Source organism: Naumovozyma castellii, chromosome 3 (genome assembly GCF_000237345.1).
Source record: "Naumovozyma castellii chromosome 3, complete genome".
In the NCBI taxonomy this organism is placed as follows: domain Eukaryota; kingdom Fungi; phylum Ascomycota; class Saccharomycetes; order Saccharomycetales; family Saccharomycetaceae; genus Naumovozyma; species Naumovozyma castellii.
Genome location: NC_016493.1, coordinates 1,232,077 through 1,245,273, shown reverse-complemented (window position 1 = coordinate 1,245,273; position 13,197 = coordinate 1,232,077). Strand labels below are relative to the sequence as shown.

The 13,197-nt window shown below is 39.1% G+C and overlaps 3 protein-coding genes across 3 annotated transcripts; 1 reads left to right on the top strand and 2 right to left on the bottom strand.

The window, feature by feature from the left end:
* Positions 1-561: 561 nt before the first annotated feature.
* NCAS0C06000 (uncharacterized protein) lies at positions 562-1,818 on the bottom strand (the record flags this gene model as incomplete). Its single annotated transcript, XM_003675906.1, has 1 exon — positions 562-1,818. The coding sequence occupies one exon, from the start codon at positions 1,816-1,818 to the stop codon at positions 562-564; it is 1,257 nt and encodes a 418-aa protein (XP_003675954.1).
* Positions 1,819-7,708: 5,890 nt separating this feature from the next.
* Positions 7,709-8,224, bottom strand: NCAS0C05990 (uncharacterized protein; the record flags this gene model as incomplete). The annotated part of the gene is made up of 1 exon (XM_003675905.1): positions 7,709-8,224. The coding sequence occupies one exon, from the start codon at positions 8,222-8,224 to the stop codon at positions 7,709-7,711; it is 516 nt and encodes a 171-aa protein (XP_003675953.1).
* A 3,151-nt stretch (positions 8,225-11,375) lies between these two features.
* NCAS0C05980 (SDR family oxidoreductase) lies at positions 11,376-12,539 on the top strand (the record flags this gene model as incomplete). The annotated part of the gene is made up of 1 exon (XM_003675904.1): positions 11,376-12,539. One exon carries the CDS (start codon positions 11,376-11,378, stop codon positions 12,537-12,539), a length of 1,164 nt encoding a protein of 387 aa, XP_003675952.1.
* Positions 12,540-13,197: the final 658 nt, after the last annotated feature.

Here is a 13,197-nt window from a genome sequence, read left to right as displayed (position 1 = left end):
GACCTAGCCAGGTAGCCGTTGAGCAACGACTCCTCAGCAGCACCGTTGGTCTCGTTGAACAGGTCCCGTTTCATATCAGCATACTCGGTCCCCACGGCGTGCTTCAGCATGTTACGTGCAACTATGATGTAGTAGAAAAGGTGGTCTGAGGTGACCTTGTCCAGGGTCTTGCACATTGGATTGCCCTCTCTGTTTTTGGAATACTCAGTAATGATGTCCAGGCAGCGAGACTCAGGGTCCACAAACAGGTTACGTTGGTTACCAGCATACTTCAGTATCAGCATATCAGGAAACCTGTAGGGCCCGGTGGCAGAAAAGTAGATCATCCACATGACACACACTCCCATATCAGCGACTAACCTGGCGACCTCCTGTGAATCGATGGTGACATTGGGCTTGAAATCAGGAACAACATTGGCCAGAGCCGTCTCGTTGATCAACAGCAACAGCGAATTCTTGGTTTTGATTCTATTCTCAGCAACATCGATGGCAGTGGGAGAGTTCAGCGTGGCATCGGCAACAGCCTGCACAGACAAGACCTTGTCGAAATACTGACGCAGGTCAGAGAGGTTGGACTCGAAACGCTCCTTGACGTTGGCGTAGAACTCCCTGATGTAGGATCGGGAGAACTTCTTGCCGAGATAAGCACGCGTCTGGCTTGCACACCCTGACGTTGAACTTGGTGTAGTTCTGGTACGCCACGGTCAGCTTGTGGTACATGACGTTGGTCCAGGTCCATGGCTCACTCTTCTTGGTGAAGAAGATCTCATCGGCAGTAGAGTCACCGGGGATGGCCCCAGCATGGAGAAACCGGTAGAGAACAGAGTAGGTGGCCAGGGCCCGGATAGAGTCGACCAGCTGGCGAAAGGAGTTCAAGGTGTGGAGAGCTGGGTACGCCACGGAGGTGTCCTGCCAGTTGTAGCAGCAGATGCGCACCAAAAGGTACCACAGTTCGTTGTCAGAGCCCGGTAGCAGCTTGAAAGTGAACCACGAGGCGATAGGCATCAATGGACTTGGGCGGACTCTGTTCATGTTCGCAGGTAAAGTCCTCGGCAAAGGAGAGTTGTGGGAACACCTCCGCCAGAAACAGAAAGGCAGACCCCATGGAGCTGTACTTCTGGATGGTGGGGATCTGCAGGTCCTTGGGGAAGGTCTCCCCGTAGCCTGGACGGTGGACGAGGACAGGTACGGACGGCGGTGGTACCTGGACCTGACCTCGGAGTAGATGGTGGAGAAGTAGGAGTAGATGTCCTCTGCAAACTGGGCCTTGTACTGCTGGAAGCCGGCCAAGACGGACAGATCGTTCTCGGTGAACACGATCTCACCCACATTCATCTCCTGTTCGAAGAAGGACGAGTCCTTGGAGTGCACAATGTCCCTGTCGACTGTGACGTCGGCGAGCAGGTACTGCGTGGAGTGGGTCTCGTCCCTGAGATAGAGGTACTTGGTGGGCTTGTCCTTGTAGACCACGGGGATGACGGTGTACTCCTGGGAGCAGCGTCTGTGTCTGTCTGGGGTCTTGCTGTTGACAATGCGGAAGCCGTCTGGGGTGGTGTAGAAGAGCCTCTTGGAGGTGGTGCAGACGGAGAAGAGCTGGGAGCTGGGGACGGGGACAAGGTCGGAGCCGGGGAAGGCGGTGTGGTACTCGTCCAGGTCCACCAGGGCGTAGTTGGCCAGCTTGGTGCGCTCCTCCAGCAGGAACAGCTTGCTCTTGGGGTGGAACTTCTTGACAACCTTGCGGACAGAAGCACCCTCCTTTTCAATAGTTAACACGACAAATCCATCGACAACGCTGACGTTATCTGAAATGTAAAACATGGTGGTGGTGGATTTGCGAATGGTTGTTTGGTGGGATGGGAAGGGGGAGAGAGTGTGGTTTAAGGGAATAAAAATTTGGCCCAGTTATATATTCTGTTTTTCTTCGTTTGTCCCAGAAAAAGCGGACGCCATCGCCAGAGAAAAAACAACGCCAAACACGTCCACAGGGGAACGCGGCCACGGCCCAAAGAGGAAAGAACACGAGCTGACGCGTTGGTGCAGGGAAGACATGACATGAAAAAGGAAGGTAATATGCTTTTCGTGCTTGAATGTCCAAAACTGAGTGAGCCAGGCTCCTGTGCAAGGTGACAGCTGTGTAAGACTAGAAATACACTGTGACACCGACCGTGTCTCGACAACTAGCACTCCAACTGACCTTAAACTACAAACGTACACTCTTATACACGCTATCTAAACATATACACACTAACATCTTTACTTTGGCTGTCCCTGCGCTACTTACCCACTGGCTGTGGGTGCTGGGTTTCCGTCTACCTACCGTCGCCCAAGTCACCTCCGCCGCACAGGCCGACCTCCAGACTTGAAAATCCGAGTGGTGGATGTTTTTTCCCACTCCCTCCGAGGCGCCCGACCACCTTGCTGTTTTCTCAGAAAAGTTCGCGGGGGATGCCCATACGGCGGCCGAAGTCAGTCGAGTGTTTTCACCTATCAGCGAGGCGCACCTCAGGGATATCGTTTTTCGGCCGGGCGTCCAATCCTTTTTTGCTTGAGCTATCATAATGGTGTGAGCCAGGCTCCTGTGCAAGGTGACAGCTGTGTAAGACTAGAAATACACTGTGACACCGACCATATCTCGAGAACTAGCACTCCAACTGACCTTAAACTACAAACGTACACTCTTATACACACTATCTAACCATATACACACTAACATCTTTACTTTGACTGTCCCTGCGCTACTTACCCACTGGCTGTGGGTGCTGGGTTTCCGTCTACCTACCGTCGCCCAAGTCACCTCCGCCGCACAGGCCGACCTCCAGACTTGAAAATCCGAGTGGTGGATGTTTTTTCCCACTCCCTCCGAGGCGCCCGACCACCTGCTGTTTTCTCAGAAAAGTTCGCGGGGGAGTGCCCATACGGCGGCCGAAGTCAGTCGAGTGTTTTTCACCTATCAGCGAGGCGCACCTCAGGATTACCTTTTTTCTGCCGGGCGTCCAATCCTTTTTTTGTTCGAGCTATCATAATAGTGTAAGACTAGAAATACACTGTGACACCGACCATATCTCGAGAACTAGCACTCCAACTGACCTTAAACTACAAACGTACACTCTTATACACACTATCTAACCATATACACACTAACATCTTTACTTTGACTGTCCCTGCGCTACTTACCCACTGGCTGTGGGTGCTGGGTTTCCGTCTACCTACCGTCGCCCAAGTCACCTCCGCCGCACAGGCCGACCTCCAGACTTGAAAATCCGAGTGGTGGATGTTTTTTCCCACTCCCTCCGAGGCGCCCGACCACCTGCTGTTTTCTCAGAAAAGTTCGCGGGGGAGTGCCCATACGGCGGCCGAAGTCAGTCGAGTGTTTTTCACCTATCAGCGAGGCGCACCTCAGGGATATCGTTTTTCGGCCGGGCGTCCAATCCTTTTTTTGATTGAGCTATCATAATGGTGTGAAGAAAATATTTCTACCCATATGGAAAACTATATAAAGGGTAAGAAATGTTAGAAAGAATGTATTGGTTAAATGTTAGTTTAGATATTATATATTTTATTATATAAGAAAAAACCACGAAAGAAATATTGTATATTAATAATAAAAATGACTGAACAAAGTAACCCTACCATTGCTCTACAAGATAAGGAACACAAATCTTATCAGTTACTTTTATAATTTTGAACGTTTATTTATGAAATATTAAGATTTATTCAAAAAGAACAATGGTTCATTATTTTTAAACCTCGAAAAGGTAAATATTCAAACTTTAAAAACACAGAAAAGACTATAGTTGGATTTTCATTATAATGCTGAAAGAAATTTCAAAATATTATATTGAAAACGGATCCTTCACATTAAAATATCACCAATAGGCACTTAATACTAACACATTACCTCCTATCATCACTGTCTTACGCTTTGTTGAACTTTAAGATCACGTGCAGTCTGAAATTTAAGAAGACGTAAACTTTGAAAATTTCAATTACAATTCCTTCGTTGTTCTCACTTGAGCGTAAGGAAAGACCAAAAAACAATCATCAAAACAAAAAGATGGAGCTGAAGAATAAACTATTACCAGTTTTATAGAGGAGCTGTAAGAAATGAAGCAACTCAAGTTTAACGACAATAAGAACTGAGGGAATTCCAACACCATGTTATTGAGCAACCATGAGATTCGTCATGTAACACTATAAGCCTAATGTCAAGCTCTCAAGACAGTATTTCCAGGCAATGATACTTACTCATATAAGGATACCATAGGATGGGAGCTACACTCTCAAGTGTTACTATCACAATTGCCACCAGCATAATTTATATTGCTTTGACATTAAATAGTTTAATGATAATACCAAACGGGAACACCAGGCACTTCTAAGGTTGAACTATGAATAACCACAGAACTATTCTTTCTAGCGCTGATAGTAGTTTGGCGATTTAGTAGGTATTACAGCGTTGTGCATTTTGTTTTATTACTAGTAAGCTCCTATTTGGACAAAAACCATGGGCCACAACGGCAATGACTACATTCAAACCAAAATAAAGGAATTAGTGGCATTTCAATATAACTATCAGCTTTAAAAACTTTTTTAGTTTTCGACCTTAACTGATATTTTCCTTCTTTCTTGTAAGAGATTACTAGTTTCCTTATCTATAGAAGACATATTACGTGGAACATTTAAGGACATATAATTGACAGCAGACGCTTCAATTCGATAGAATTTGAATAGCCAAATTTTTTACTTGCTTATATGTATACTCTGGTCTTTTTTAAAATATCATCTATGATATCCCAGCAATTAATCTCAGAGTCTGGATTGAAACGAATTGGTGATACGAATCAAGAATTACAATAAAAGCAATTTTCATCAATAGTCACAGTTTTAATAATTTACATTGGTGCCATAATATAAAAAGTGACAGGAGCCATATTACGTTAGGCTTTGCCATTTACTGATAATTTCAAGAAAACTTTTCAAAATCGATTTACTTATTTTATGATTCAAGTATTTCATTCAATATCCATATAGAGTTTGACAATCCTATTATATCAAGTTAGACATAAACTATATTCTCACTTCACGTTTCAGATATTCTTATACTACGATGATGCTTATTATATATAAAGACACCGATATATCTTAAACTCCTTACATTTCCCATACTTTAATTAAATCAACTTATCATTCAAGAACACATACCACTAAAATAGTTACTATGGTTTCTCTGGAAATATCGTTAAACTGGCCCATTTTAAGTGTGCCAGAGATAAATATTATGACCATAGTACGATTTTAGAATCGAAGTACTTGTAGCATAATATTATTGAAAAGACTAAACCAATAACTACATCTTCTGCTATAAATTCTGAAAAATGGTAGAGAAAATGATTTCGGATAGAGTCAGATATTATATATCACCGTTTGTTTGGTGAAAGGAAATGAAATAATTAGTGAACTGAATTGGGCCTAAGAATTACAAATGCTTTGAACATCATGTGATAACCCCCGGCATGCATGGGTTATAGGATCAGTATAACTTGCTTCGTGCGGGTACAGGTTACGCAAGACACGTAACTTCCAATAGAAGTAACGTTAACTCACAACTTATAGATTTCTAACAATAACTTACACTCAAATACACCGAACTAAATCAAATTATAATGGAGTAACGAAACTATTCTAGTTCTAACCTTTTTTCATTATTTAATGGACATTTTTAGACTTCAAAACATTCAGTAATATTATCGAAGCGGGATTATAAAAAGAATCCCAGTCAATTATCCAGAGGAACCAATCACAAACTATCTTTCTCAGCTTTTGGGTAGTTCCCTATCGACATAATTGAGGAGCCTAAACAATTAATTCATGTATTCGATCATAACTGGAACATAATAAAACTGAAGGCAAGAAGAAAACTATCGGATGTAACAAGCACTCAAACTCTACCCATCGGTTCAGGTTTATAACTCATGCTATATCCAAAAATCACTAGAGTTGTTAAGGCACGGTCCTGGACGAGAATGCCAAATAATGTAGCAATCGGATTTAAATATTCTCATTAAACTTGGGAATTCTCGAATGAACTCAACTTTCAAAGCAACAAGAAGAAAAAACCAATTCACCTCGAAATTTTCATTCATCTATATTGATTTCCCCATGGCGCTCGAATATCATTTTCAGTGAGACGTTATGGCACCTTATGAAATTAGTACAGTAATAATGTTTAGCCTAATTTTATGATTTACCATACTGTCAAGGACAACATTGTCCATAATTTACACTCAGACCATAATATGGAGTTCACCTACACCTTGTTAATACTACCAGTCCTAAATTATATTTATCTTTAGCATTTTGCCTGATCCATTCGCTATAGCTTCCTAAATCTAACAAATGGTGTTCTTTTAAGAGGTGTACTCCTTGAAATGTTTGCTATTATTCACTGGAAAATAGACACTTTAGTTGAGTGTAATTAAAATAAGCAAATTTATTGTTGCCCAAATTAAAGCCCTTGATCATGACTATAGTACCACCTCAGATCACCCAGGAATTAAGCTAAGACTCTCAAGACCAAACCAAACTTAAATTGACCGCCTAATGCACTTTAAATAGCATTAATCAACTGCAGTAGCTCCAATAGTTTGCACAAGAAACCATAGTAGCAAAATTATAGGAACCTTATTATGGATATCAAATGAAGTTACCACGGATTTTGACATCTTCAATGATCTTTTGTTCTTGTAGTTTCAAGATCTGTCAACTTTTTTTACGCTAAGAGTGTACATAAGACATTCAAATAATATTAGACAACAGAATTGCATAAACTTTGGGCCACAGTACTTTACATTTTCAGTCCTAAATACTAGCATTTACTATTATATGACCCTAGACATGTTTAATAACGTCAGTGCTTTTTATAGCTTCCCACACCATAATTCAAAGATGACTACATTTATCAAACAAAAACATCAGTACAAAAGTATAAATTCGGCCAATACCTTTCCGGTATTTAAAAATATCAACCTCTCATTCACCGGCATGTAATACTAAGACCTCTAATATTATGTGCCCAAAAAACTACCAACAATTATTCTCAAGTTCTCAGGGTTAGCTGTATATTTAGAATTAATGGTCACCCAATCAGCGCTAGGAATCTATTGAAATAAGTAACTTCGCCTATTATTAAACATTATATTGGGATTTATTCAAACTTGGCAAACTCAATATCTGGTCAAGGAATCCATAATTAAATATGGAATGGCCTTTTGTACTTCATCTTTTTGATATCGTATTACTGTCATTTTAGGTTGACCTCATAGTTGCGCTAAAAATCATAATTGGATGGTTCTGCATTCTTAAAACGTATGTGAACTAAACTTGGTGTGCGATGTTTGTTCCCAATAATTGGGGTTAGGGTACTTCATGTGTTATACGATTGCTCGATTTGACAATTTAAAGTGTTATTGATTTCAAATTTTATTCTCTTATAAATCTTTGAGAAAAAACAATTGATAGTGCTCAAACAAAAACCTTGCTCCATATTATCTGTTTTTATCATTATCAACACTTCCTGGCTCGCATTACCTTTCGATATCCTTACCGCAGGTCCTACGCCAACTTTCTCCATTTGAATATATAAAAAAATAGTATATCAAGTCCGCAGCTAGCATAAAAACATACAAAGATGTTATGAACAAAAGGTCTTTCATATTTTTTCCAAAGAGTGAAGGCACTCGCAAGCCCCAGCATCAACTGTATAAGTGCACAAATATTCGTCATGTAGAAGTCGAAAGAACTCATACCATGTAAGCGGAAAAATATTTGTACAACGACGAGCGTCTTCACAATGAGAATGGTGGTTAAACAGAACATATCTACCCATCTCTTTTTGAGCCCAAATATCTTCTTTGGTGTCATTCACATTAGTTAGTTCACTACTAATTTGTTCAAAATCACTAGATGTTTGGTCCGCTGGTGGCATGATAACACTAACATTTTTGGTTACTTTTTTGGTCCTTGATAATCCATTGTCATTGATCCCACGTTGTTCTTCCTCTTCATTCTGTTGCTGTTCGCCCACCTGCTGGTATTTTTTTTGAAATTGAAAAGGGTCCATTAGATTATGACTTGTCTTAGATTGTAGTAGCCTTGCCATTTTTGTTGTTGATGGTGAAGGAACATTAGTTGATCTTCTGTATTTTGAACAAGATTTTCGGCGCATTTAACATGAAAGGGAAGAAAACGCCGCTTTCTACTTCAAATTTCTTTTTTAAGCTCATCGATTTTCTAGAAAGAAACATTAGTATATCAGAATATAATCTGCTCCATTATTCCTCTGTCTAGTCTATAATATTGTTGTCTGAATGTTTCTATCTTCAGATGGCTCCTCAAAAGCTACCCCTAGGTTGGGGTCTCGACTCAAAATTCAATGTAATAAGATATGCATCAATACAGTGTGAAAAAAATTGTATATGTTCAGAGAATAACCAAGCTCATAAATGTGCTCTATGAGATTGTTCCAACAAACGTGGAAATTTGAAGATTACTATGATGTCATTATAGTTAAAAACCCAATATTATGTGCATTTCATGAGGAGTTGGAAAGATACCCTTTTATGAGCAAATCATTATAAAATGAAAGAGAAATTATTTATAAGCGGGCCTTATTCCTGTGGCGCATCCAGTTTTTTCTTTAATGATGTCTTTATAATATAATGATTTGTTACCAGTGCTAAATAATTTTGGAGTTCTACATAAAATCAAATCGCTAATAGCAAATGAAATCAATAAAAGTTCATACCAAAAATTTTGATGGTAGCTGAATCAACAACTAAATAGAAGTAGCAAAGCAGCACCTATAGATGGAAGACGATGCCAAGAGAAAGAAACGCCAGCGGAAGATGTGTTTTGTTTTGGAAGAACCTTACGTCTGGTGCATTGTCCATAACATGATCTAAATAGCTGAAATTTTTAACATGCCTAGTTCCATCGACTTCTCGAAGAAGAAAGTTATCGATAACCCGATGTTCAGAGTCCACCTTAATGAAGCTCATAATACTTTTTCTTTGCTTCCTTTTTCTTGCCTTTGTTTGTTCGTCTAACCAAAATATAGGGTACCAAAATTAGTTCTCCTTTAAATCCAGTATTATTTTGGTTTTCTTAGAATCATTGTCATTCTGACGAACTCCCAGGTGCTAATTTTATCATTATTGGTGTAGTTACTTACATTTGTCGCAATAAATTCTTAAACAGAGGGATCCTTTCTTTTCCGCAAGCCTGAAGTCACATTATTCGACTTTAAAGACATATACGGCTCTCTTGGCGGGTATTCTCGAACATCAATATCACAGTCCAATAGTTTGCTGTATATGTAAGCTTCCTCATAATTAGGGTAATGAATTTGTTCAGAGGTATTCTTCCAGGTAGCTTCTGCAGCTGTGTAGAGGATATCATTACAAGGAATTATCCCAGAACCCCATACAAAATCCATTGAGTTATGTTTAAGTACACTTAGCGATCTCGTTCTACTCATCTTGTCTATATTTTCAGAAACACAGACGTTGGATACTATTTGATAAACGTTTTTTTTTTGCCGCCTCAAGATAACGTTGGATTTCCATATGGCTTTCAATTTGTAAATATGTTTTTCTCATTGCATCTCTTAAGGTTTGGAAATCTGCAAATTTACCGATCCATGTCAAGTTCATATATAGATTGTCCAAATAATTGTACAGATTTGTAACCTCATAACCAGAACAATTTGTGAAAAGAAATGGCGTTCGTTTCAATCCTGAATGACCAGTATAAACACTAGAAAATGGCCCATGAAACCGATTTAGCATTGACTTCGATAAGATTGGTGAATATTTTGGTTTCCGTTTTCTAATTTCTGTCGAGATTATCTTTTTGATATGGTCCGGACCTTCAAATCTTCGTAGTACAATTTCTATTTGGGTAGAGGCTAAATATGGCACCGAAGAACACTGAATTATTTCATCCGGATAAGGGTCACATACCATGAGAACATCTTTTATTTTGTCACACTACTGCAATCTGTTTTTTTCTTTATCGTTGTTGGAAGATAGGTACGATAATTCTTCACAAAGTTCACAGAGCACTCGATTTTTGACGATAAAAAGATCATAATAATCACCAAGCTTGCAATTTAAATTGGTATGATCTACAAAATCTTCGTTTACGTGCTTGTTCCTCTTTAGCACAGATACATTTTGTTTTGCATTGCTCAGTGTAGTATTTTATGTTGTACGACGAGTTATTCAGTTTCCAGCTTTCAGGAAACAATTCTGGGTACCGTTCTCTAAACATGCTATGTATCACATGTGGATATTCTGGCACACCTTGCTGTTTATAGACCTTACTAGCCCAAAGTGTAGCATTAATTTGTCAGATAGTTTGAGTTTCATTGATGGGGTTCCCTCTAATAGAGAAAAAAAGGAAGGCGGTTTAACCTAAAAGCGTTTCCTCAGTGAAACAAGCAGTATACCAAAATATCGGAGTGAAAATGGCTTTATTAAGTTTTCCTACTTTTTATTTTAACATCTTTTGGTTCTCCTTCTTCCACTTGTTCATATTTTTTTCTTTTATCTGTTTCTTAGAATGATTCAAGCAAAATATTCAGAGATGAGCGTTCGCAAAATTAAGTAATCCCGTTGGTTTGTATTTTTACAGTGTGAATCGGTCACTGTTTAGAGACAGTTTGAGGAGGTGCATAGCGACAGAGTGGTTGACATAAACGTGTCAGTGGGTTTACTCTTGCTTCCCATGACCTTAATTAATCTATTCCATTTCTAAGGCTAACCACAATTGAAATAATCGTGGTGCCAATATACTGATAATTTATTAGGGCTCTTCGCGTATCTCGGCCTCTACAAAGTATTTATAATACTTCCGACATTTTAGTAAGATCATTTTAAACAACCGAAATTGTGAATCGCCCATTTTTGGTTGACATTTGCTTCCTCACATTTTTTTCCAAGCAAGAACGAACAGGAAAGGGTGGTTTGTATTATTGACTCTGGAATAACTAGAAATGCTGAATGGGATATTGCAGTTCAATACAAAATATTTAGAAATACTGGAATCTCTCTCCTATCTTCCTACCAAACGATCTAAAATAAGAAGTTTACTGGTACCGCTGTTATCGCTTGTTTTCGATGTATATCTTTACAACAATCTACTTGCAATGGGCCTATCAGCTGCCCATGTTCATCAATACCGGTTATTCAACAACTGCTTTACATAATCGGACATGTGTGTCACACCCGTGCCTAGTGCGGACGGCACAGAAACGCCCGCAGAGAATCAGTCAAGGGGTTGTCGCGGAATTGTTCACGTTTGTTCAGTGACGATTTATGTTATCTTGGAAAACTATAAAAAGTCGACGTCCCATTTTTAAATCTTGCAACTTTCAATTGAACATGTGTCTCATTCTTCACACAACAATCTTGCATATATACTACACATCATCAATTATAATGGCTGCTAATCAGGAAACAGTTTTCGTCTCAGGTTGTAACGGTTTCGTTGCAACTCGTATAACCGTCGATTTATTAAAGGCGGGCTATAAAGTTATAGGTTCTGTCAGATCTCAAGATGAGATCGATCAATTCATTCCTCACTTCAAACCTACTGATGCCTTGACTTTGGTCATTGTGGAAGACATATCTGTTTTAGGTTCATTTGATGAAGTCTTCAAGCAATATGGTAAGGAGATCAAATATGTCTTACATACCGCCTCACCATTCATTATTGATACTACCGAGTACGTAAAGGATCTTTTGATTCCAGCTGTAAACGGTACCCAAGCTATCTTGGAGGCTATTAAGAAGTATGCTGCTGACTCTGTGGAACGTGTAGTGATTACCTCTTCGTTTGCGGCTCAAGCTGGTCCAAAACAATGGTATGACAATAGTTTAACCATTACTGAGGAATCATGGAACCCAAGCACTTGGGATGATTGTCAAGTTGACGGGATGACAGCATATTGTGCTTCAAAAGTATTTGCCGAAAAGGAAGCATGGAAGTTCTTGAAAGATAATGAATCTCAAGTTAAGTTCAAGATAACTACAATTAATCCAGGTTTTGTTTATGGTCCACAAACTTTCTTCGACCCAAAGAAGAAAATTATGAACACTTCTTCTCAAATTATTAATCATATTGTTCATTCTAAAAAGGAAACTGACATCAATGAAATCTTTGGTCCATTTGTGGATGTTCGTGATATTTCTAAAGGTCACATCTTAGCCTTCCAAAAGAAGGAACTTATCGGTAAGAGGTTATCTATGGTTAGTGGTATGTTCTCTTCTCAAGGTGTCTTAGACATTGTTAATGAAGATTTCCCACAATTGAAAGGAAAAATTCCAGTCGGTAAACCAGGTACCGATGCTACTTTAATTGCCAAGCATTGTACTGTTATCAATGACGAAACTAAGAAGTTGCTAGGTTTTGAATTTATTGATTTGAAGCAATGTATCGATGATACCGTCAAACAAATTTTGGAATATGAAACGATCTAATTTATACAGAAATGACTTAGTTTATTTACATAATTTAACGATAGTAACGACATTTTACGATACAAGCACCTGTCATTATAAAAAGCTCTTACAGCTACCAAAATGTTAGTAATGTACTCAAACAGATTTCAAGCAAAATATCTCAGCAAGAATGACAAAAAGTTTGAATCCCGTTTCGTTGACGTAGAGAGGTAGTACTAGAAGAAACCAGCTTAAAGTGAGATAATGTGGATGAATTCTAATGCAATACCTTACCTAAACTTGGTAGTGGTGGCAATCCATAGTTTACTCTAGGTATCGGTAACATGGTAAGTTAACCATTGAAAGATGACAGCGTTGGACCGCGATTATGAAATGAACATGTATGAGAAATAGCTCTTAGATTTTGCACTTTGAAATATTCGATTTATAATGAAAGTCTCGTTATTTCTTAACAGGCAGGGTTGGATCTGATCTGAAGTAGCCTTAAGTGTTCCTCATTCCATATCCCACAATTAATTCAAAGTTTTTTGAACTTATTAGAGCATCAAGTGTTTAATTAAAGTATTTTACTATAGGTGTAGCAACAGAAATTATTCCAGTCCCTGTATCAATAGGTCAATAGTCATAAATTTATTCTCAGAAAGGCGTCATGGTATAGTCCACCAACAAAATCGGA